The sequence below is a fragment of the Vombatus ursinus genome, unplaced genomic scaffold, assembly GCF_900497805.2.
Source record: "Vombatus ursinus unplaced genomic scaffold, bare-nosed wombat genome assembly UNPS02014799.1, whole genome shotgun sequence".
NCBI classification, from domain to species: domain Eukaryota; kingdom Metazoa; phylum Chordata; class Mammalia; order Diprotodontia; family Vombatidae; genus Vombatus; species Vombatus ursinus.
In genome coordinates this window covers 24755666-24779813 of record NW_020954577.1, presented here as the reverse complement: position 1 = coordinate 24779813, position 24148 = coordinate 24755666, and the positions used below count along the sequence as shown (strand labels likewise).

Sequence of the window (24148 nt, the reverse complement as noted above, 5' to 3'; positions counted from 1 at the left end):
GCTGCATGGCTTGAGAGTCAGCCTGGCAGCAGAGCAAGGAGCAGTGGTGGTTCTCCTCTCAGAGAACCTGAGTCAGAGTTCCTGCTTTCCTCCTGATTTACCGGCTCTATGACCAGGACTAAAAGGATCATATCCACAAAACACTTTGTCTTGTTATTGACTACCAACTACTCGCAAGTGGCTACCATGTCTCTAGCCCTCTGCTACATCTGCTGAAATGCAAGCATTGTATACATGAGGCAGGGATCCTGCCTACGAGGTTACCTACTATCCAGTTAGGGAGAGGAAGGATGTGCTTGATACAATTAGTGAGCAAGAGAATATTAACAAAATGCTAAATAATACAGTACAGATAATTAGTGGATAGGATAATATATAATAAGGCGATAATTGTGCCTCACAGGCAGACAGCATGTGGGAAAGGTGACAACAGAGACTGTCATATTCTCTAGCAGAGATCTGGCAAATCTTTGGCCTACCTAAGAGTTAGTTAATTAAAGCAATAAAAGACTATTACAGAATTGCTTCAGGGCAATGCAGCAATGGTGTTGTAGTTGCAGAGAACCCTTAAAAGCACAGCTTGTGAACATTTTATTCCACATTTTAATGGCCTGAAGCCAGTAATATCCCTAGCTCTATGCCCTATGTCACAGGAAGATATGCCCCCCCCAAAAAAAATGTAGTTGAAATTGTTTTCTTTACAAAATTCTGTTTCATGTAAATATTTTGTAAAATTCTGTTTTACATGAAATTTTTACTACATGTATCCTGATTTAAGGAATACATGTTGTAAATTATTTGTCTTCCTAAAGAACATATTATTAAGCTAGCTGTAATTAAAACTGTTTCTGAAGCTGCTTCATGCAAATATTAGTGCAATTATTATAAATGTGTGAACTATTCGTATTTTCTCATTTTCAGAATTGCCTTTATTTTTAAAATGTGCCGAAAAACAAGTCAAAGAATAGAAAAAGAATGGTTGTGTACATTAATGGGTCAGTGAGAGGAAATATCTTGTGATGCCCACTGTTTCTAACCTTCTTTGCAATTTTTATAATTAGCCTTCCTTATCTGAAATGCCAATGTAGTATTCTAGCAGATAAGCAGTAGTATTATCCTCACAGCTCTCCAAATAAAAAATGACATATAAATGCATGTCACATTATTCATCTCAGTGAATGAAAATTATTAGGAGAAAATCTGTCCTTTTATAATTTGTCCAAAACCAGAATCTTCTTGGTTGTATGGAGCCCTGGAGTGACTGAAGTCTATGTATTTTTCATGCTATATGAGGCAGTGTCTGTCTCCTATTCAAGGTCAGCAGAGATGTGATGTAAATTAGGTAGTATTCATTTCCTAACCTTAGGAGGATGGACCTGCTGGTACAGTTAAAGAATGGTATTAAGGAAACAGACTGTGGCTTTGTTGATGCTCTAAATTTGTGAAGCTAATGACCTAAAAGTATGCTTTTCTAAGCCAAGCGTTGGCATAGTTGCAAATTGTCTGGAGAGGTAGATTTCTTAGGACAGGCTTCTTTTTCCTTTCTCTTTCTCTCTCCCTCTCCTCCTCCCTCCTTCCCTCCCTTCTTCCATTTGATGCAGGGTGTATTATCTTCGCCTATAGGATGTAAGCTCCTTGAGGAAAGAGACTGTAGAGAGTCTGTGCTTGCTTTTATTTCAAACCCCTCCCCCTCCCCCTTGTTTGGCACAGTACCTGGCACATAGTACGCATTTCAGTGCTTTTCTGTTCCATGCCATGTTGTTAGTTTTTGTCTCAACAACCCCAAAAAGCAAATGGCAACGTTTTTTAAGCTTTGAAAATTGTGACTACAGGAGCAATTATAGATGATGAATTTGGTTGAGAACGAGTCTGAGTTTACAATCTGGAGAAAATACCCCAGCATCCATTCCAAACTGATAAGTCTTCGGCTAATTTCAAATTATTTGCTCTGTGGAGAAAGATGGGTTTTCTCTTTTTAGTCACTCAGTAGCAAGATGCCCTGGGATCCTAAGGGAAATCATGAAGAAATACTTCCTTCTACTCACCTAGGCCATGACAAAGTCATTTTGGATTTTAGATGGACAGATTCCTAGTGTGAGATTGTTTGGTTTTTAATTAGCCAAATAGAAATCATCAAATTCAAGATTTAAGTTGATCAGTAGCATGAAGAAAGTTCTAAGAGAACCTCTGCTGGAAGGCAGTACAAAACATGTCGGCTAAAGTCATCCTTTTGTGGCCATTTAGAGAAGGAATTGCTGAACGGTAACTAATACAAGTTCTTAAAAATGACTTCAAAAGTCAACACCATTTCCTTGAAAGAAACTACTTATTAAGCAAAGCAAATTGCATAAATATGGCTACCTAATTGTTCTGTGTCTTCTCTTAGAAAACAATGCCTTTGTTTAATCACATAAAACTGTGTTTATTCTTTGAAGGTATTATCAAATAAACATATGACTTGTACAAACAAAGATTCTATGGAGTAGTGTCAATCCAGGGGAGGCATTTAGAAAGTGAGGAGCTTTTTGATACGTGTTCTGGGCCTTATCCCATGAGAGAGTTCAATCCTCTGTACTAATCAGTGAGATGTAGGCTCCTTGCGAACAAGGATTGCATTGATTTTGACTATGTCTCCAGGGTCCAGGGCAGCGCCTTACCCATAATAGGCACTGGGGATCATAGGAACATAGATTTAGAGTTTGAAAGGATCTTAGAGGCCTTCACTGAGGCACAGAGAAATTAAAATGATTGTTGAATTATAATTACATTCTATAGGTATTTATGTAGCATTTAAAGCACCAAGAGGCAAAAAAGACTAGCACATAGTCCTTGCCTTCAAGGTGCTTAAAGTCTGCTGGAGGTGGCAGAACCCACTTATGTAAGACTTTAGAGGTACCACATGGCCGTGTGTGTAAGGCGCCCTACAACTTGATACTAATAGCTATATGAAAAGCGCAAGTTAACATTATCAATGTTGTAGTGTATTTTGCTGGTCCAGGTTTGACCTCTCTAACCTAAGCAACAGTTTGAAGAGAATAGAGATATGAATAATATAACACGGTGGATTATCCCCATATCACTTATATTTGTTATTGGAATGTGCTTTTCTGTTTTATATTTGAATATAATTATGCCTTATGTTTGGGACATGGTAAAATCTGATTTTAAGAAGAGATAGTTCCCAGTTTTCCAATCTTGACTTGTAGGAAACTTTACTCCATAATCCACTCCATACTGAGAAAATAGCACTCTTAGTTTGAGTTTGAATCCTAGCTCTGCTGCTTAATATCTGTGTGACTTTAGGCAAGTTGAGGCCTCTCTTTTCTCCCCTGTCAAATGAGAAGGATGACCAGAGGGCCCTTCCAAAAGAGAAACTGTCTGGTTTTCTCTGATCTCAAACATCAGCTTAAAAAGTCTCATGCAAACCTTCCTGACCAAAGGAAGGAGTATTACTTTAGGAAATGTTTGTGTACTATATGGTTGTGACACTTCGTAAATCAGCTACTTCACAAGATTTCCCTACTGATTTTACAGTCTACGTGTAAAATAGATGTTAAGGAAGTCAGTAATTAAGCAGATTGTTTTAGATTCTAACCATCACATTTAAAAGCAAGATTTGACATGTGATCAATCTGCTGACCTCAATGGGCTTCAATCTCTGAAATGATAGTAATAGGTGACATTTATATGACATAGTAGCAAGGCTAAGTGGTCAAATGACTTCCCAAGTTATATAAATAACAAGTGGCTGAACCTGGGCTCAAACCTAGATCTTCTTGATTCCGAGTTCAGGGCTTATTCTAAAGAACTGGAAACACAATGGTGCCCATCGGAACTGGCCAAACAAATAGCAGCATTTGACTGTAATGGGATAATATTATGCTGTAAGAAACAATGTGTAGAAGACCTATGTGAATTAATGCAGGTACAAAGCTCCAGAACCAGTACAATTTACCCAATGACCACAATAGCATGGTCACTGAATTCATTAGAATTCTGATGATTTCAGTGTTACTTTCTTTTGTGTTATTGTAGTCATCATTTATCCATTTCCCAGTTGATGGGCACCTATTTTGCTTCCATTTCTTTGCTATAGCAAAAAGGTGCTGCTATTTTTTTTTCTTCTGTTGTGTTTTGTTTCCTCTTTCTGGTGGTTCGTCCTATTGACTCTAATTTCTTACTTACAACATCACTAATGTGAAAATGTTTAATAGGAATGTATATGTATAGCCTATATCAGATTGCGTGCTGTCTTGGGGAGGAAGAAAAATTTGAAGCTCAGAGGCTTATGGAAGTGATTGTTGATAATGCAAATTAAATTAATTTAAAAAAACGGTGCTGCTATAAATATTTTGGTATATATTAGAACTTTCCTTCTGTCTTTTACTTCCTTTGAGTATATGTAGTGTTATCCTGAGGTCCCAGAGTCTATACCATTTGGTGGTATTTCTAGTGTAATTCCAAACTGTTTTTCCAATTCATAATTCGACCAGCAAGGCATTAATTAGTGTTCCTGTCTTCCAACTGCCCCTACAGCAGCGACTGTTTTTGACTTTTGTCATCTTTGCCAATTTGATAGGTATGAAGTGAAACCTCACAATTGTTTTAATTTGCATTTCTCTTATTGTTAATAGAGTATCCTTGGAGCATCCTTTCAAATGGTTTGACAGCCAAAAGAACAATCAATTCAGAGAATCTAGGTTCAAACCCGACCTTTTTTAGCCCCTTTCTATGTGACCTTGGGCAAGCCACTGAACTTTTCTGGGCCTTAGTTCCTTCATTGGTAAAGTGAGGGGTTTGGACCAGATAACTTCCAGGATCCCATCTGACTCTAAATGAATGGTCTTCTGATCCTTGTTGATCATTTACATTTCTTATTTTGAAAACTCACTATTCATTTCATTTCTTATTTCATGGGAGCAGAGTCTAAAATTTTATGATTCTTTGATTATATCTGTTCTGCAAAGAATGTGCTTCTGAGTGTTGAAGAGCCTGAAATGGTCAAGTGAATAGTCCACTCTTACAAAAGGCCTATTCAAGCAGAATAGGCTACTGTTTTCACAAAGTGGTTCATGGAAGTGGGAATGATGTAACTTCGAAAAAGGTGGAAAGCTATTTGTGTTGCAGGGGATTGTACAAGCAGTCAGTGTTACCAAAGGAAAGGAGAATGTTCTTAAGCTTTAAACCCTTCCTTTCACTTCTAAAGGTCTATGTTTGAAAACTTAACATTTTTTCTACTAATAAGGGACCTTTTTTACTAGTCACATTTTCATAGGATGTTGGACTTTTTTTTAATTACTTTCAGGCTTTATTTCTTTTGCTATTATTCTAAGACAAAAAAGTACAGAAATAAAAGTTGTGTCCAACAGAAAATTTCCAATATTCAGGGGAGATAATCTGAATTAACGTAGAATTCATTGTCATAGGAAATATCTTGGCTTAGAATAGTTTTTATAATGTCGTCACAGGGGCTTTTGAACTAGTCTGTGGTATCCATTGGTGGCTACTCTTTTGAGTTTGCCTTTTACTCATTGACTATTGCGGAATAAGAGAGCAAATTCAGTATTATGAAATTCTTCTTTCTAGTAAATTTTAAGACTTTAGTGGATCTTGTGTTTGTTCATGTTTTGGTTTCCCCCCTGGGAGAGATACAGAAGTAGGTGTTCAATGTTATTTGAAAATGCCTTTTTCTAATGAAAGGAATCTTCTGCCTATTTGAACACTTTCCCTTGCTGCAGTATGATAAAAGTGATAGTGTCCCTTTTGTCTGTTTGGCCACAAAAAGTGTTAGTAATTTTGGTAGTAGACCCATGCCTCTTTGAATGAAAGCTTTTGAATCACTCATGATGTTTTCCTGACCACTTCTCATTGCCAAATAAAAATTAAAATCCTATCAAATCAAAATACAAAGGAAAATAAACTGTGTAATTGTAATCAGATAAATTAGTTATGTATTTGATCAGCTTCATGTCCAAATAAACTAGAATGTGAATTATTTATTCATGTTTTTCATGGCCTAGCTACTTGTGAAAATTCTATTATTTTAATTTTCCTAATCTGGAATTCAAGGCATCCTAAAAGTATGTAGACCATAGATGTACTTGTAAGTTTATTAAAATTTAAATCATCAGTGTTCTCTGTCTATGACCAAAGATAGTAATTTTTATTTTCTGTAGTATGAGTTTAAATGTGGCTACTTCAATTTGTAATTTTATCCATGTCTTTTCTTCTTTAGTGCATTGTGGATATTTTGGATAAGGTGAAGGTTTTTAGGGGGGAAAAGTTATTCTTTCAAAAACAATTATAAGTGGTTATTTAAGTAGTCTAAGCCATTCTAACTTTGGTAAAGAATATTTAAAGACTGGTATAGTCTGGCCTGGGTGGAAAAAATAAGAAAAATACAAGAGTGAAATTTTTCCCCAGCTATCAGTACAGTACTACATTATCCACTTTATTTTGAGATTAAAGCACATGAAGCCTATTTCAAAATTAATTTTGGGTTTAAGATATCTGTCAGCAGTTAATGGAGCCTGCACAGGAATTAGGATGTATTCAGGTTTTGATTGGGTAGTTCATGATTATTGCTAAGGACATAAATCCTATTGGAACACATCGTGTTTGGTGATGGTCTACTTGCCTCCAATTTAGAGGTCCCATAGTTTAGACTTCAAGAGAAAATTTAGATGATTGACTGAAAGTCTCTGCAGCTTGCTTCATGCTTTCCTGAAGTCTCAAGATCATGGTATAGTTTTTGTTGTTGTCCTTAGGAAAAATTATCTCATCTGTTCTCAAACCCATTAAAGCTGGTTTGTTTACACAGGCCTCAGTTACTTGTTTCCTTTGTCATATGTCAGTGCTTTATGTGTGAAACAGAGACAGAGACTATATGTGTATACTGTAGAAGTAAAGAAGAGCAAGGTATTCTAAAAAGATTTTGAAGCCAATACGAATCTCAAAATACTATTTATGAAAATTGTGATTGTGTCTGTACCATATCCTTTGTGATGCTGGACTGTGATGCAGTCTCCGGGCTTCTGTTCCCCCATCCATAAAATTAAAGAGATTGGATGAAGAATGTTATTTATATCTCTTGTCGCTCTAAATCTTACAGTTTTCTGGATCTTCTGGGGGGAAGATGGATACTCAGTACCAGTCTGCTCAACTCCATTGTCAATAGTAGAATTATTACATTTTTGAAAAAAAAAATAATTTTGAGGTTATAATTCCATTTATATAACTTTTATTTTACTATAAGAATGACCCCTTTGACCCCGTTAGTATTTGGAGATAGTCCATGATTTATAGTTTGTCATATGCCCCCAACTAAATTCTAGCTGTTACCAATAGCTTGTGTTTGACAGGAGTGAAATGGACCATTGAAACTCATTGGTCCATATAAAAATTGAACCCGTGAACTTGGCACTATTTTCAAACCAAGTAAGTCAACCCAAATTATAAATCGTAAGGCTCAACACAAAATTAAATGAATGTGGTGGTAGTAAATGATGCGGGCATCTAGCCAAAATGTCAGTCAGCAAACATTTATTAAGTACCCACTATGTTCTAGGCATTGTGCTAAATGCTTGGGATACGAAGAAAGGTAAAAGATAGTCCCTGTTCTGGAGGAGATCACAATCTAATGGGGGAGACAATATGCAAATCACTATGCACATGCAAGCTATGTGCAAGGGTAAGTTGGAAATAACCAACATAGGGAAGGCACTGTAATGAAGAGGGCTCAGGAGAGGCTTCCTGTAGCAGGTGGGATCTTAGCTGGGATTTGAAGGAGACCAGGGAAGCCAGAAGGTATAAAGGAGTGCAGGAGAGCATTCTAGTAGCAGGGAACAGCCCATGAAAATGTCTAGAGTAAGGAGGTGGGAGTGTCTTGTTTGAAGAAGAACAAGGAGGCCAGTGTTTTTACTAGATTGAAGGGTAGGTGTCAGGGTGTGAGGTTTAAGAATACTGGAAAGGGCAGGGCATGCTAAACAGAGGATTCTGCATTTGATCTTGGAGGTGATAGGGAGTCATTGGAGTTTATGGATTAGGGAGGTGTCATGATCAGACTTGTGCTTTAGTAAAACCACTTTGCTTAGTGGAGAATGGACAGGACTGGGGAGAGACTCATGGTAGTGAGACCAGTTATTCCAGGCAGGAGGTGATGAGGGCTTGCAGTGTCAGAGATGGGGGGAGGGGTATGGGAGAGATGTTACAAAGGTGGAAATCACTAGGCCTTCAGAAGAGAGTGTTTATGGGGGTTCAGAATGAAAAGTCGAATATGACACCTAGCTTTTGAACCTGGGTGAGTGAGAGGATGGTGGTGCCCTTGACAGTAAGGGGATTTTCAAAGGGGGGAGGGGGATAATGAATTCAGTTTTGGAATGTGAACTAATATTGATGAGACAAATCTGTATGGATAAATATATCCATGTGTGGGTGTGTTTAAATGAAAGTATATGCTTTGGTCAGCACATAAATTATATGTGGATTTAGTGAAGCTATTTTTGGCCCAGTGCACAGCTGGTTAAAAAAAATAATAATAAAATTAGCTCTTTGGTTTCACTTCTTCATTTTCTCTTCTAAAATTCAGAAAATAAAAACCAAATTACATTTCCAACACTTCCACAGAGGTCAGAGAATCATAGTGAAACAATTTTCTTTCTTTCTTCTTGTTGTTAGCGGCAGCCTTTGGGAAACTTGGGGCCCAAGAGTTTGGATTTCCCTGTCTTCATCCATGAAGGACTCCGGTGTGACCTAGGGACAAGCAGATCATTCACTTTTCTGGGCCTCACTGTGAGTGGGTACAGAAGGTACCTGGTAAGGGAGGCTATTCTGAGGAGGAGCAGCGAGTTTTTAAAATGGGCATAAGTGACTTTGCATGATGATAAGTAACTCTATAATATTCCATCATAATATTTGCCCTCATCTCATCCCACTTGGGAATCTGATGGTCAACAATAACAATGGAAAGCTCAGCACAGCAAAATGGACATTTGAATTGAAGAAGTGAGGAGATGACAAAAAGAAATGGGCAATGCCAGGGGGAGGAGGGTAGAGTTGGTGAAGGAGATGGAAACTAAGGAAGAAATGGTGTTTTCCCCGCTTTGACCTTGAGTGACTGGCTTATAGCACGCATATATGCAGCATTCTCTTCATTCTTCTGCTGTTCAGTGACATAGAGTGACCTGCTTCGTTGGACTTTTCTGCTTTCCAGCTGTCCTCTTTCTAGCTATTGACTATTTATTTATTTAGGTGTGTGTAGCACTGCAGTGCAGTGCTGAATTTCTCAAATTGTAGAGGAGAGAAATTATTCCTGCTTTTAAAAATAACCATTATTGTGGAGGAGGGTGGTGTGTTTTTGTTAGAAGTAAGCTTTTGTTACCAAACTCGTTTGTTCAGATATTCAGCTAAGTAACCTTTAAGTATTTTTTTAAAATCATCTCAGTTGTCTAGTTTTAATTTGAATTCTTTTTTTAAACTAAAACATGAGTTATGCTGCTTTTCAATTCGGCATGTAATATTAATCTTTAAATTACTCTAGTTTGGGTTTTTGCCTCCAATTACATGTTTGTACATGAAAGCATACTCTTAAATCCAAACACTCAAGCCAGGAGTACCCATTCAGGTTCTGATTCATTTTGTAAGATTCTGGAAGAATTTTGACAGCTTTTCTGCATAGTTAGGATAGAAGACATTTATACTTAATTGAGTATGGTAAAATTATCTCGAGGTCATACTTCAAAGCAACCTTAGCCCTCATAAATATTGCCAAAAATTCAGAAGTCACTGAAAAAGACTTCTGAGAAGTAGAAACAGCTTCCACAAAGTTCATATACCTTACTGTATAGAAGGATCTCAGGCCCTCACTTAGAGACTACTTAATGACTTAAATTAAGTATCTTTAAAATAATTTAAATTCAAATCATTTATCTGGTTTATCAGGGCATGGCATATAAGAAGCGGCCAGTTGGGGGTAGGATGGAAGGCTTGATAGAAGGGTCTCCTGAGAGATAATTTGAAAAGTGAAAATAGTGAAAACTGATAGCCAAGATGAGCTTCAGTAAAGTAGATATGAATTAGAAAAGCACAACAATCTTGGGTTATTTATTTAGTACAGGACAAATTAAAGCTTACTTTCTACAGTTGGAGACAATGCACATATCAGTAAACCCAAAAAAATGAAAATTTAAATGCTCTATGTATATCAGTGACCCTTTCGGGGCATTACTATATTTTAACTTATCATTGTAACAGTGATTCAGATGTTTAGGAAATGGTGATAGTTTATTGAAGTCTATCTTTTATCCATTTCCCATTTTTAGATGGAAGCAACTTATTTAAATAGGTCAGTTTTGAATTACTTCACTTGCCTAGCGTATCTTTCCATTTTGATTCTTCTAATTTGATACTGATTTTGGGCAAAAGATCTAGCAAATCATTGATCTGATTTTATACAGACAGCACACCAGGAAGAGCTAAGATTGGTAAACAATTATCTGTCAAAATATATTCATTTTCACTTTTTGTGATTGTTTCTTGTTGCTTGCCTTGTCCAACTCTTCAACTCTCTTCTTGAAGAAAGTTTACAATGCACAATTAAAACTTACAGTCAATCTATAGGGCTTTGGTCTTTCTCTTTTCTTGTGCCTGGGTAGGGTTTTCCAATGTATTTTTTCCCCTCATTTCCACAGTCTCATCCTTGGAAGTGCTATCATATGGATCCACATATAGACTTGAATTATAAGGCTCATTCAAGAACTTTGCCTAGTTCTGAGTAGCCACTTTTCCTCTGTGGGGTTTACAATTTAGGTCATGACTGAAATTAACTGTGCTACGGGGTAATCAAATAGTTAACATTTTTTGGTTGTTTAGTCGTATCTGACTCTCTATGATCCCATTTGGGTTTTTTTCTGGCAACGATGCTATAGTGATTTGCTGTTTCCTTCTCCAGCTTATTTTACAGAGGAGGAAACTGAGACAAACAGGGTAACCTGGGAAATGCTTTTATTTTGAGTCATGTAATCTTTGAACTTCACAGTCTTTAAAATTACAACCATAAAACTTCCCTAGAAGAAAGGTCTGTAGGAAAACATAAATTGACCGTGCTGTTTTGGGGTGATTCATCTGTAGCCCAGCATGTTGTGATAGATGATCATGATGTCCCTGGCATATGCTGCAGTGACAATTTCTTCCACAAATGCACACAACTGACATTAAACTTGTGGTGCACCAGCTTTCTACTCAAGAATTCTGACTGGTGATGCAGTGTGTTACTAACTTTAATTTTTTTTTTAATTGAGGAAAAGTCTATTTCTTCTTTCAGCAAATCTTTTGAGTAGACTTTGTCCTTCTAAGACCAGATACATCTGAGAAAAGTAGAGATGTTATGCTGTAGTAAAAGAACACTTGACCTGGCATCCAAAGACCTGAGTTGGAGTTGCAGCTCTGCCTTTCCCTAGCTGTTTGGTCTTGGCAAGTCACCTTCTCATCTGTGAGCCTGTTTCCTCACCATCAAGTGGGACTGAGGATGTTTGCACTAACTACCCTGAAGGATTGCCCAATTAAGTTCAACAGACATTAAATGCTCTTATGCTCAGGGCACTTTGCCTGGCACTTTGTTTGAATCAAATAAGATAATGTAACCATAAAGAGCTCCATAAACATCAGCTTTATTATTAGACTCATAGAAGGACTCTCATCCTTGGAAGTGCTACCATTTGGGTCCATTTAGAGGCCTGAATTATAAAGCTCATTCAAGAACTCTACCGTAGTTCTAAGTGGCCACTTTTCCTCTGTGGTGTTTACAATTTAGGTCATGACTGAAATTAACTGTGCTTCTGGGTAATCAAATAGTCAACAAGAATTTATTAAGTACCTGTTACGTATGAGACAACTGTTAGGTGCTGGTGATACAAAGACAAGAATGAAATAGTCTGTGCCCTCCAGGGGCTTACATTGTACATAAGTAAATCTATATTATATGGCTACAAAATAAATACAGGGTCATTTTGGATAAATCCTCCTTTCTTTCCTGCCAAACTTTCTGAGCCTCTTTCTCTCTTAATGTGTCAAGGAGGAGAAAATAATGCATACACATCAAAATATGTAACCTTTTTGTTCTGTGTTTGTTACACATCTGCCTGTGTCTTATCAAAGCTGTGTTCATGTGTGATAAAACTGTGAGTTCCCTGTAGGGATTAGAGCTTGCCTTTCTAATCTAGTTTTGAATGTGTCTATCGGACCAGAACCGGCCTCTAATCTGTGGGTGTCTGGAGTTGTACAAAGCAGTCTAGAGACAGGAGAGTCAGGACACAAACAGAAGTTTAACTGATTTCACAGTGAGTAAAATAGCATTTGCAAATGAAAGCCCCCTCGTAAGGAGGGCTTAATGCTGCTGATTCTAGGGCCATTTACATACATGAAAGGGGTGGGAACACAACACGATCATTCTTAGGTCTTGAGACAGTTCTCTCGTGGCTAGCATTTCTTGGGACAATACAGGCGTTCTTGGGTCCCATGGGAACGGTTATTGTCTCAAGTCTTGGGGGTCATGATTACTCCACAGGATAAAGAATCAGAGTTCTATGACTGGAACAGGAGTGCAGTTACCTGGCAATTACAAGGAACAGGAATTGTGAACATGTGATGGATGACCCTGGGAAATGGGGGGAGCTAAGTCTGTCAGTGAACACCTGGTACTGGTCCAAGCAATATACTTTTTCATTGGGTGATATCATCCAGAGCCCAAAAGATTTTTGTTATGCCAAGCTCAGGGCACAGCCTGCCTGCTGGGCCTTAGCTCTGGGAAACAAGGTTATCTCCAAAATATTTTGACAAATGACAGTCATCTTTTGTATAACAGGTAGCCAATAAAAATCAAGTTATGGAAGTGACAGGTTCTGATGCCTTTTAAAGAGTAAAATGGAGGTATTATAACTACATTAGTAGAAAAGGCATTTGGGCTTATTTTTTCCGCTTGGTAAGAAATGGACCCACTTAAATCGCTTTTGAAAAGATGATCTTTCCTTATTCCCTTTATAAGATGACATGGCTTATCTTTAAGTGATTATTAAGTGCCTACTGTGTGACAGGCACTCAGCTAAGTGAGGGGAATCGAAAGGCAGAAATGAAATAGTTGTTGCCAAAAGGAGCTTAAATCTGTGATGGGAAATAGCATGTAAAAATGGATGCAGAATACTTTCAGGCAAAGACATCAGTAGCTAGGGTTGATGGGTAGTAACGAACAGAGTCATGCAGGAGGTGGCTCTTAGATGGAGCTTCAAAGGAAATGAGAGGCTCTGAGATGCATAAATGAAGAAGAAATGAATGTCAGGCCCACTGGACAGATCAGCCTATGCAGAAACAGAAGTGTGAGATGAAATGTCATAGGTGAGGGACTGCAAACATGCCATTTGGCTGGATTGAAGAGTGTATGCATGAGGAGGATTAAAGCATAATAAAGTGTGGTAAGTTAGGTTGGCGCCTGGTTATAAAGGGCTTTAAATGTGAGCAGTGCTAAGCCAGGGAATTTTTGTTTGACCCTAGAGCAACTGCAGCTTCTTGATCAGGAGAGTGTCATAGTCATCAGACTCGTGCTTTAGGAAAATCCCTTTAGTAGCTGTGTGGAAGATAGATCAGAGATTTGAGGAAGCCCAATGAGGATATAAGAGGTGATGAAGGCCATGTAATTGGAAAGAAAAGGATGTATGCAGGATATATGTTGTGAGGTACATGGCAACTGCTTATATATCGTGGTGGTGAGGGAGAGTGAGAAGTTCAGGATGATGACAGGGTTACACACCTAGATGACCAGAAAGCTGGTAGAGCCCTTGAGAGAAATGAGAATGTTCAGAAGGGTGGGTTTGGGAAGAAAGATAGGGAGCTCTGTTTTGCAAGTATTGAATTTGAGATTCCTCCAGGACATCCAGTTTGAAATGTCCACCAGGCAGTTGGTGATCCAGAACTGGAGCTTTGGTTCATGTTCTCTTTTTTCCCTTTCAGATGCAAGTATGGACATAGAAGCCTATGATGTTTTCTCCGGTCCACCGCTTCAGAGATATTGAGAGGAAACCTGAATACCTCCACCCAGAGAAGTGTATCCCTCCTCCTCGCCCGGGTTCTCTGGGAACCATGTGGTTTATCCGAGATGGCTGTGGTATTGCATGTGCTGTCATCACCTGGCTCCTGGTCATATACGCAGATTTTGTGGTCCTCTTCGTCATGCTGATTCCATCACGAAACTATATTTATAGTGCAATCAATGGAGTAGTATTCAACAGTCTTGCTTTCCTGGCTCTGGCTTCTCACTTCCGGGCTATGCTGACAGATCCAGTAAGTATCCTGGTCTTGTTTTTAACAGGGAAGTCCTTACGACTTTGGCCTTCAAAGCCTGCAAGCCCTTCGTAGTGTATGTTATTTAACCTCAGCAGCATAGGGAACAAGCATAGTTTGGTTCACAAAATGTAAGGGACTCCTGGGCCTTATTTCCTTATATAGTCCAAGTGTTGGATCAGATGCTATATTCTAGCTCCAACTCTGTGATCATATGATCCCACTTAGTTATTTTTAATTTAAACCTTGATAATTCCAAGGAGAGGAAATAAAACTTCTAAGCAAAGTCTTCATTGAATTCAAAAAAGGACAGAAATTTGTAACTTGACTTTAGTAATTTCTCAGTATGGTAATGTTTTGTGTATTTTGCTGATCCAGTGATATATTCCAATCAGTCAAAAAGTGTTATTAGGCACATGCTGTGTGCAAAGCCCCATCCTAGACAGAGAGAATACAGAAATAAAAAATGAATCAGCTCTTACTTTCAGGGAACTTCTGATCTACTAAAGGGAGATAGCACATCAACACAAAGAAGTCTAATAGGCAGCTGACTGCTGTAGTGAATCAAGGGTTGGATTTGGCATCACGAAAACTTGAGTTCAGATCCTGCCTCAGACGCTTACTTAGCTGTATGACCATGGGCAAGTCACTTAACCTCTCTCTGTGTGTACAGTTTCTACTTCTATAAAATGGGGACAATAATAGCACCCTGAAATACAGGGTGGTTGTGAGGATCACATGAGATAATGTATGTAAAATGCTTTGTAAATCTTAAGATACCATATAAATGCTGGCTGCTGTTACTAGAATATGCTGGAGCAAAAGAGAGAACACTTTTTTGCTGGGATTTTATGTGAGGGGAGGTCTGAACCAGGGAAAACTTCATTTAAAAAAAAGTACCTAGGTAAGTCTTTGAAGGAAGAGAATTTCAGCAGTCTGAGATGAGGAGAAAATGCGTTTTGATTATGGAGGATGACTTATGAATGTGCAGAGGCTGAAGAGAAAAGAATAAGTTTGGGGGTAAACTGTAAGTCCAACTGGGCCAAAATATGAAGGGGAATAATGTAAAACAAGGCTGGAAAGGTAGGTTACGGCCAGATGACAGAAGATCTTCACGTTGGGCCAAGGAGTTTGTGCTTTAACCTCTAGGCTGGTGAGTACTAATGGAAGGGTTTTGAGCAGAGGAATGACATGGGCACACCTAGGCACCCCAGCAATACTGTCTTGGCAACTGTGTGAAAGTCTGGCTAGTTAGGAAGCTCTGTGAAGTCATCTGAACAAGAAGGGAGGAGGGCCTCCATGTAGAGTGGCAGCTGTGTAAAGAGGGATATGTGGACTCATGGGAAAGACGGAGGAAAGGGAATGCCTTTCCTGATCTCTGTAGCTATGATCAGGTCTCGTGCTCCCTCCAAACTGTGTGTAACTACATATGTATGTACATATTGTCATCGTCGTTCCCCCCTCCCCCCCCGCAAAAAGAATGTGTGCTTCCTGAGGGGAGAGGCATTCACTTATGTCTGTGTCCTGGGTGCTGGGCCTATTTGTGCTTATTAAGTATTCAGCGATTGACTAATTAAAGTAGAATTGATAAGAATTGGCAGATGACAGGATGTGGAAGGTGAGGGTGTAAAAGTCAGAAGATCACTTCCACAGTTCAGAGCTTGGTTGCCTATAAGGTTGCCAGTGGCATCAGTAGAAATAGGAGGCTGGGAAGAGGTCGTGGTTTAAAAAAGTGATGAGTTCAGTTTGGGACCTACTGAGTCGGAGGTGCCGGTAGGACATCTGGGTATGTGTCCAATAGGAAGAGATGTGGGATTGATGCGAAGGGAGGAAATTGGGCTGGACATAGAGACTTGGGAGTCATCTGCACAGGGATGATCTGAACTTTTGGGAGTGGGTAAAGTCACCAAGAAAAAAGTATAGAGAAGAGAAGGCCAAGGACAGAGCCTTAGAGGACACCCATTTTGTAAGCACTAGTTATGTGAGGCAGCATGATGTACTGGATGAAGAGCTGGGCTCAAGTCCTGCCTAGGCCACGTACTGGCTGCGTTACTCTAGGCAGGTCACGGAAGCCCTTGAATTGCTCCAGGCTACAGGTCAACAAACTCTAACCAACACCTGCCAACTGGTTTTGTACTGCCTGAAAGCTGAGAATGGTTTTTACGTTTGTTGTGCAAATGTGTACAGTGATTTGGCCTTCGGTCATGGTTTACTGACGGGCAGTTCTCTAAGACCATAAGCTGCAGAGAAGGTGCCAGCCAGGAGTGTTAGAGGAAGTTACTTCATTTCAGAGTTCTCTCTGTCAGTGAAATCACAGATCTGGTCCCTACTTTCCTTTTCATTTGTGGACTCAGGTGACCCAGATGTATATACTGATATATTAATTCAATAGACTAGCCATCCAACTGCATGTCGTACAAAGTCTGTATGGTAGGCATTGTGCATCCATTTAGTATTTTCTGTATAGATTATTAGACCAGCCTCTTTTGAGTAGCTGTGGATCTCATTGAGGAGGCCCTATAATATTCTAGGACCAGCAGTCAGCAAATAACCCACCACCTGCATCACTTGTTGTGTGACTTTGAACTAAGAATGGTGTCTTCACCTTTAAATAAAACTGTGTACAAAGATAAAAACCATTCTTGGCTTGGCGCTGTAAAACAACAAAAGCAGCCCACAGACTGGGATTAGCTGACCCATGTTCTAGGCTTCATACAATCAATACAGTTGTCATCTGGAGAATCTCACCATTCTTAGGGGAATCCATTTGCCGTTGTCTTGTGCAGGACATTCTTCATGATAGTGGCAACTATCTTTTGGCAAACAGACATTTCCCTTGAGCTGAAGGGGGTGAAATCACCATAAGAGTCTTTAAGGAAGTCTTCCCAGAGTTTACAAGGGTAGGTAGGATCCAGTTTGTCTCACCAGCTTGAAAACTGACAAATTTCAGATTCCCTGGACCTCTGGGAGAAAGGATTGCTACACTGAAGAGCCTCTTCCTTTTCCTGAAAAGCTGGAAGAACTTGTTTTAGCCTTTGGTGCCTCTTGGCAACTATCTCTACATCTAGCCATGAGGAAAACAAAGGCTGTTACAATGATGATTTAGCTAAATTTGCCAAGCTGTGGGAATGGCTATTTTATTTCTTCCCACCCTAGTATTAAATCCTTGAATAGCAGTTGTCTCTGTTCATTATCTTGTATGGAAACAGAATGCAAGTTCTTTGATAAAGACCTCCCTTGGCTTCACTGTTGCCTCTGGGAGATGTGTTTTTAATTTTAAAAAGGAAAAAGAAACTAAAGCTATTAATGACTATATGCAAACAAATTTTGTCTCTCCATAGACCCTGTGGAAAATACATTAGATGCCAAGCTTACTCTGTTTTGTAAATGCACTACTTCCTAAACAGCACAGAAGGGAAATTTTGTTTTTGTCCCTAGGAAAAGTTATCTTTGCTGTGGTTCAATTATAATGTTAACTTTTCTGGCATGAAGTGTAATCTCTTCCAGTCTATAAGATGTTGCATACCAACATGGTGCTGTTTTCTCTGATCTACCACATTGCATCGTGTGTTTAGAGGAATTTTGGGTGATCCTTTTATAAGGAAAGAAAGTATGTAGTGATTTTTCCACACTGCAGAAAATATGAAAGTGGGGTTTTTTCCAACGTCAGTTTTATTCATGCTGAAAATACACTTTAGTTTTGTTGTACTATTCATTCCTTCTGTTTTCTCTCAGACAGCACCATTTACTGGAAGTAAGTCTATTCTACTTAGGTTGAGCTAAGGAATAGAGTGGTAACTGTGTGCATTGATTGATTGAGAAATTATTTAAAAAGGGCTTGCTGTGTACCCAGTGCTACTAGGAACTATGAAGGATATGAAAGAAACATACAATGTAGTCCTTGTGTCATTTGTATTCCATTTGGGGAAATTAATGTACATTAAAGGGTTAAGTGCTAAACTGCTTGGTACTTTTGACTTTGATTCCTGGGATTCCTGGCATGAACTTTCCAAAACATTACCCAGAGAAGACTACCTATTTCACCAGATTGTTGTAAGGATCACATGATGCTTAGAAGTCATTGTCACTTTTCATTATTTTTTAAATATATGTATAAGATTTCCCCTTTTTTCTGAACATTTTTTTAAAAGTTGAGTTCTAGGGGCAACTAGGTGGTGCAGTGGATAGAGTACTGGCCCTGAAGTCAGGAGGACCTGAGTTCAAATGTGGCCTCAGAACAAACACTTGACACTTACTAGCTGTGTGACCCTGGACAAGTCACTTAACCCCAATTGCCTAAAAAAAAAAAAGTTCTAAATTATCTCATTCCTTACTCCCCTCCCCTCCCCTCCCCACTCTCTGCAATATCTGCAATCAGATATAGTTTATACATGTGTAATCATGTAAAATATTTCCATATTAGTCATTTTGTACAAGAAGACTAAAAAAAAAAGAATGAAAGAAAAAGTGAAAAATGGCATGCTTCAGTCTGTACTCAGACAATATCAGTTCTTTCTCTGGAGGCAGATAGCATGCTTCATCACAAGTCCTTTGGAATTCTCCTGGATCATTGTATTGCTGAGAAGAGCTAAGTCATTCACAGTTCTTTATTGTACAGTATTACTGTTCCTTTGTACCATGTTCTCCTGGTTCTGCTCACTTCAGTGTCACCTTTTATTATGAGAAGTCTTCTCAGCATCTTGCCCAGTCCTTCAGAGTAGGTTAAACATTCCTTTCTGGTGTTACTAAACCTCTTCCTAATTCCAGGGTCCCAAATAAATTCTTAGCCTAAGAGTAGATCTTTACTCTATAAGAAAATAAATCCACTTTGTAATGCACATTGCATTAGATCAGTCTAAGGAATAGAGTGGGGTAAATAAGGTAAATTTAACAAATATTTCTTTATATACAGAACTATGAGGAGAAAGAAACAAGCATTTATGTAGAGCCTGCTATATGCCAGGTACTATACTAAACCCTTTGCCAGTATTATCTCACTTGATTCTCACAACAAACCTTCAAAGCAGGTGCTGTTATTATCCCTACTTTACAGTTGAGGAAACTGAAGCAAATAGAGGTTAAGTGACTTGCCCGCAGTTACACAGCTTTAGACTGAGGCCAAATTTTAATTCAGATCTTCATTACTCCAGGTCCAGTGTTCTATCCACTACAGCTACCTAGTTGATAAACATAAGGGTAGGATGAAGCAGTGTTATATACTGCATATAGAATCCAAAAGCCTGGGTTCAAATCCTAAGCTCTGCTTCTTAATTACCTATATGACATTGGATAAGTAGCTTCACACCTCTGCTCCTCAGCTTTCATATTTGTAGAATGGACTGGATGATTCTACTTTATAAATGCTGTAGTCCTAACTATTTTTCTTATGGTTAAACTTAACGTTGGGACTGGATCCAGGATGGCAGAGTAGCAGGAAGAAATAGAGCAAGCTTTTCCCACTCCCCAACTCCTCCAAAACAGGTCTAGAAAATGCTCCAGAATGAATCTTGATTGAAAAGTCAAAGGGAAAAAAAAATCAGCAAATCATTTTTCCATTCCAGGTTGGTATAGGGAGAGAGAGAGGACACTGGGAAGAGGGTTTGGCCAGGAATGACCACAAAACATTGCAGCACAAGAATCTTAGGGCAAGAAGGGTTACACACAAGTATGGTACAGGAACAAGGGCCAGCTGGCAGCTGTGACTCACTCCCCTGTTCAGGGTCATAGAGCCAAGGTCAACTGAAGAGAGGACCTGTACCTCGAGATGGATCTCCTGAGTGAGGTGCAGTCACAAGCTTCAAGAAGGAACTGATAAGGAATAAGTTCAAAATAAAGCAGCAGTTGTTGGACGCTGACCCAGGAACTAAGTGGGGTTTCAGTTCCAGCCTTAGACTGGATGTCAAAAGGAAGCCCACAGTTCTATCGTTCTGAACCAGCAGTTAGTCAAAAAGCATTTGTTCAGCTGTTGTGAATGACTTAGCTCTTCTCAGCAATACAATGATCCAGGAGAATTCCAAAGGACTTGTGATGAAGCATGCTATCTGCCTCCAGAGAAGGAACTGATATTGTCTGAATACAGACTGAAGCATGCCATTTTTCACTTTTTCTTTCATTCTGGTTTTTTTTTTTTTGAGTCTTCTTGTACAAAATGACTAATATGGAAATATTTTACGTGATTACACATGTATAAGGCCCCGGGAATACAAATACAAGCACGTGTGCCACCCTCAACACCCCCCCCAAAAAAAAAAAACCACAGCCCCTGCCTTGAAGGAGCTTACATTTGAATGGGAGGAAATTATGTAAAAGGAAGCTAAACATTGAAAGGGGGAAGATACCTGGGGCAGTGAAAAATGGCGAAAAAATGAAGAGAAAGCTAGCCTGCATGTACTGATGGAAGGTTACATTCAGAAGTATGAATTCCAGGGCCGAAGTAATCTTCCAGGATAAAGAGGTTTCTTGGGAATGGTAAAGTCTGCAAATCATCCTGGTAAAAAATGAAGAAGGGGGGCAGCTAGGTGGCGCAGTAGATAGAGCTCCAGCCCTGGAGTCAGGAGAACCTGAGTTCAAATTTGGCCTCAGACACTTGACACTTATTAACTGTGTGATGCTAAGCAAGTTATAAGAAGCAAAAACAAAACAAAAAGAAATTAAGAGAAAAGCTTTCTAGTTGGCTGATAGTAGTTGAGTCCAGCAATAGTCTCCTAGAACTCCATGTGGGACAAACCCACAGTCATGTTGCTCAAACCCCGGGTCAGGAATTTGCAGAGCACAGACCAGGAAGGCAGCAATGATCAGACCACCTTGAGAAAGCTTTGAAAAGAGAAAGTGTTCAGGTTCCCAGCCCAAGTTGTCCCTGAGATGAAATAACACTCAATGCCCCTCCTTACCCTCTTACCCCCCCCCAAAGAAAAAACGAACAAACCAACAATAGGACCAGGCCAGACATTCTTTCCAGAAGAGCACAGATCTTGTCCTTAACATAAAGTCTGAAGTCAGGAAGGCTGGAATAATGAGCAAACAAAAAAATAATCCTACCATAAAAGGCTGTTATGGTGACAGCGACACTGAAGATATAAAAACAGAAGAAGAGAATGACTCCAAAATGTATGCGAACAAAGCCTTAAAGAAAAATGCACCTTGAGCACAAGGTCAACTAGAATTCCTGGAAGATAAGCAAGTGTTTAAAAAAAAGTTTAAAACATTTTTATAAAAGATGAAAGAAGGCCTTGGAAGTCAGGAGGACCTGAGTTCAAATCCGACCTCAGACACTTGACTGTTACTAGCTGTATGACCCTGGGCAAGTCACTTAACCCCATTGCCTAACCAAAAAAAAAAAAAAAAAAAGATGAAAGAAGGAAAGTACTGGAAAAAGAATTAACAGCTTGGCACAAAAGGCATAAAACCTTGCCCAAGTTAAGTCCCTCAAAATCTGAATGAGCAAATAGGAGCTAAGGACTCCATGAAACAACAAGAAATATTCAAACAAAAGCATAAAAATATAGGAAATATAAGGTATCTGATAGCAAAAACAGCTGATCTGAAAAACAGATCAAGGAGAGATAATTTAAGAATCATTGGAATATATGAAAGCCATAACCCAATACAAGAGCCTCTAGACATCATATTTCAAAAAATTGTAAAAGAAGACCAGAGGGTAAAGGGGCAAAATAAAGAATCCACCAATTACCTCCTGAAAGAAACTTCAGAATGAAAGTTTCTTCATTAATAAAACGGTATAGCCCAAATCCAGAATTTCCATGTCAAAGAAAAAAGTACTGCAAGCATCCAGAAAGAAAAAATTCAGGTACCATGGAACCACAGTTAAGATCACACACGATTTACAGCCACCACTTTAAGGAGAATAGTGCTGAGAATATGATATTCCAGAAGGCAAAAGATATAGACTTACAGCAAAGAATAACTTACCCAGCAAAACTTACCGTATAGAAGGAAAAATCAACTTTTAATGAAATAGAGGACTGCCAGGCATTCCTGATGAAAAGACCAGTCCTTCATAGAAACTTTGAAATGCAAACATAGGAGTCGATGGAAACATAAAAAAGAAATCATGATTAAACAATCATAAAAGACTAAACAAGGGTAAACTATTTAAATTCTAATATGCAAATACAATACATGTGACCCCTTTGAAACTTACAGGGGTCATAAAGGGAGTATAGTTAGATGGAGGACCTGGGGGAAGTTCTGTTAGGTCTTGATGGTTTTAAAGGAAGAATGAAAAGGTAGAGGAAGAGAAATATACTAGTCAGGGAAAGGGAAAGGAAGATTAGGGGAAATTATCTCACATAATCGGTGTTCCAAGTAGAAGTCTATGCAAACAAGAGCTGGGGAGTAGCACTTGAAGCATATGCATCTGAACTGGTGAAAAGAGGAAAGAATACACACACACACACACACACACACACACACTTTCTTTCTCTCACGAGCGTGCAGAGAGTTGGGATATAGAAATATAGTTCATTAGAAAAGGAAAAAGAAGGAAGAGAAAGGAGAATAAAAGAAGAGGAAGGTATGTTAAAAGTGAGATTAATCTTAAAACAAAGGATGAACAAAAACGGTTATACCATTTTTGCAATGCCAAAGAATTAGAAACTGAAAGACATGCCCATCAATTGAGAAATATCTAAACAAATTATATAATGAAATATTATTGTGCTTTAGGGAATGATGACAAGGTGGTTTCAGAGAAACCTGGGAAGTTCTGGATGAACTGATACAGAGTGTAGTGAAGGAAACCAGGAGTCCAGTTTACACAGTGATAACATCATTGTAAAGGTAAACAAACAACTTTGAAAGACTTAGGAACTCTAATCATCATAATGGCCAACACAATTCCAGAGGACCAGAGATAAAGCATGCTGTGTTGGTCCATGGCCATTGTGGACATTTTTGCTGATTAAAAAAAATAAAATTTAATTTTTTTAAATTTTTATTATTTTGTGAGAGACTGGGTCTCCCTGTCTTCCCTTTACCTAGGCATGGGCTAATATTGATTATTAGACAGTCTTTAACCTGTTTTATTTTTCAGCCCGACTGGCAGCTCTCTGCTCCTGGGCAGATCATAATATGGGCCCATCATATTAGCATACCAGACTTAGTGCAGACACCCCATCAACTTTAGCTTTGCTGCAGCTCAGGACCTCTGCACTCAAGCAGTCCACCAGTCTCAGCCTCCCCTAGGAGCAGGCGTGCACCACCACGTCTGGCCACTTAATGTGATTTCATCAGTGTGAAACTTTCAGCATATAAACTCCCACCACTGATGCATCCTAGCAAACACATCTGTAACTTAGTGGTTTAAAGCATTATGGGAAGCACTGAGTGACTATCTGTGGCTACCTAGCCAGGATATCTTAGAGGTAAGATTTGGACCCAGCTCTAACTCCAAGACCACTTTCTCTTCCACTGTGCCATGCCATCTCACAGTTGTGGACAAAAAAATGTACTGCAGTATGAAAATATTCCAGACCAAAGACTCCATGGCTGACTTCATCTTTGTTTCCAGCGTCCTGTACATAGTAATTGTATGTTTGTTGATTTCAGTATATATTTTAAGCGTTGTTCAGTTGTACCACCCTTGTGTTCTTCTGTGAAAACCAAATGAAAACGTTTAAGTTGAGACTTTTAGGAAGAGTATGGATTGTGATGTGGTGTAAAAATGGATGCCTATGTTCAGAAGCTCTGCTTTCTATTTAATCATTATAAACCACTGTCAGTTAGTATTAACCACCAAGTGGCTCATTTATTATTAACCACTGGACTCGGAAGGAGTACAGCTGTCTGTTCACAGACAGAA

At 38.9% G+C, this 24148-nt stretch overlaps 1 protein-coding gene across 4 annotated transcripts in view; it reads left to right on the top strand.

Annotated features, from left to right (window-relative positions):
- Positions 1 to 24148, top strand: part of ZDHHC3 (zinc finger DHHC-type containing 3) — a 67168-nt gene that overhangs the window by 6969 nt on the left and 36051 nt on the right. For all 4 annotated transcript variants that reach the window (XM_027871903.1, XM_027871904.1, XM_027871905.1 and 1 more), the window contains exon 2: positions 13999 to 14328. In XM_027871903.1, coding sequence (XP_027727704.1) covers positions 14023 to 14328 — 306 coding nt within the window. In that variant the 5' untranslated portion in view covers positions 13999 to 14022. The remainder of the gene's footprint in view (positions 1 to 13998; positions 14329 to 24148) is intronic.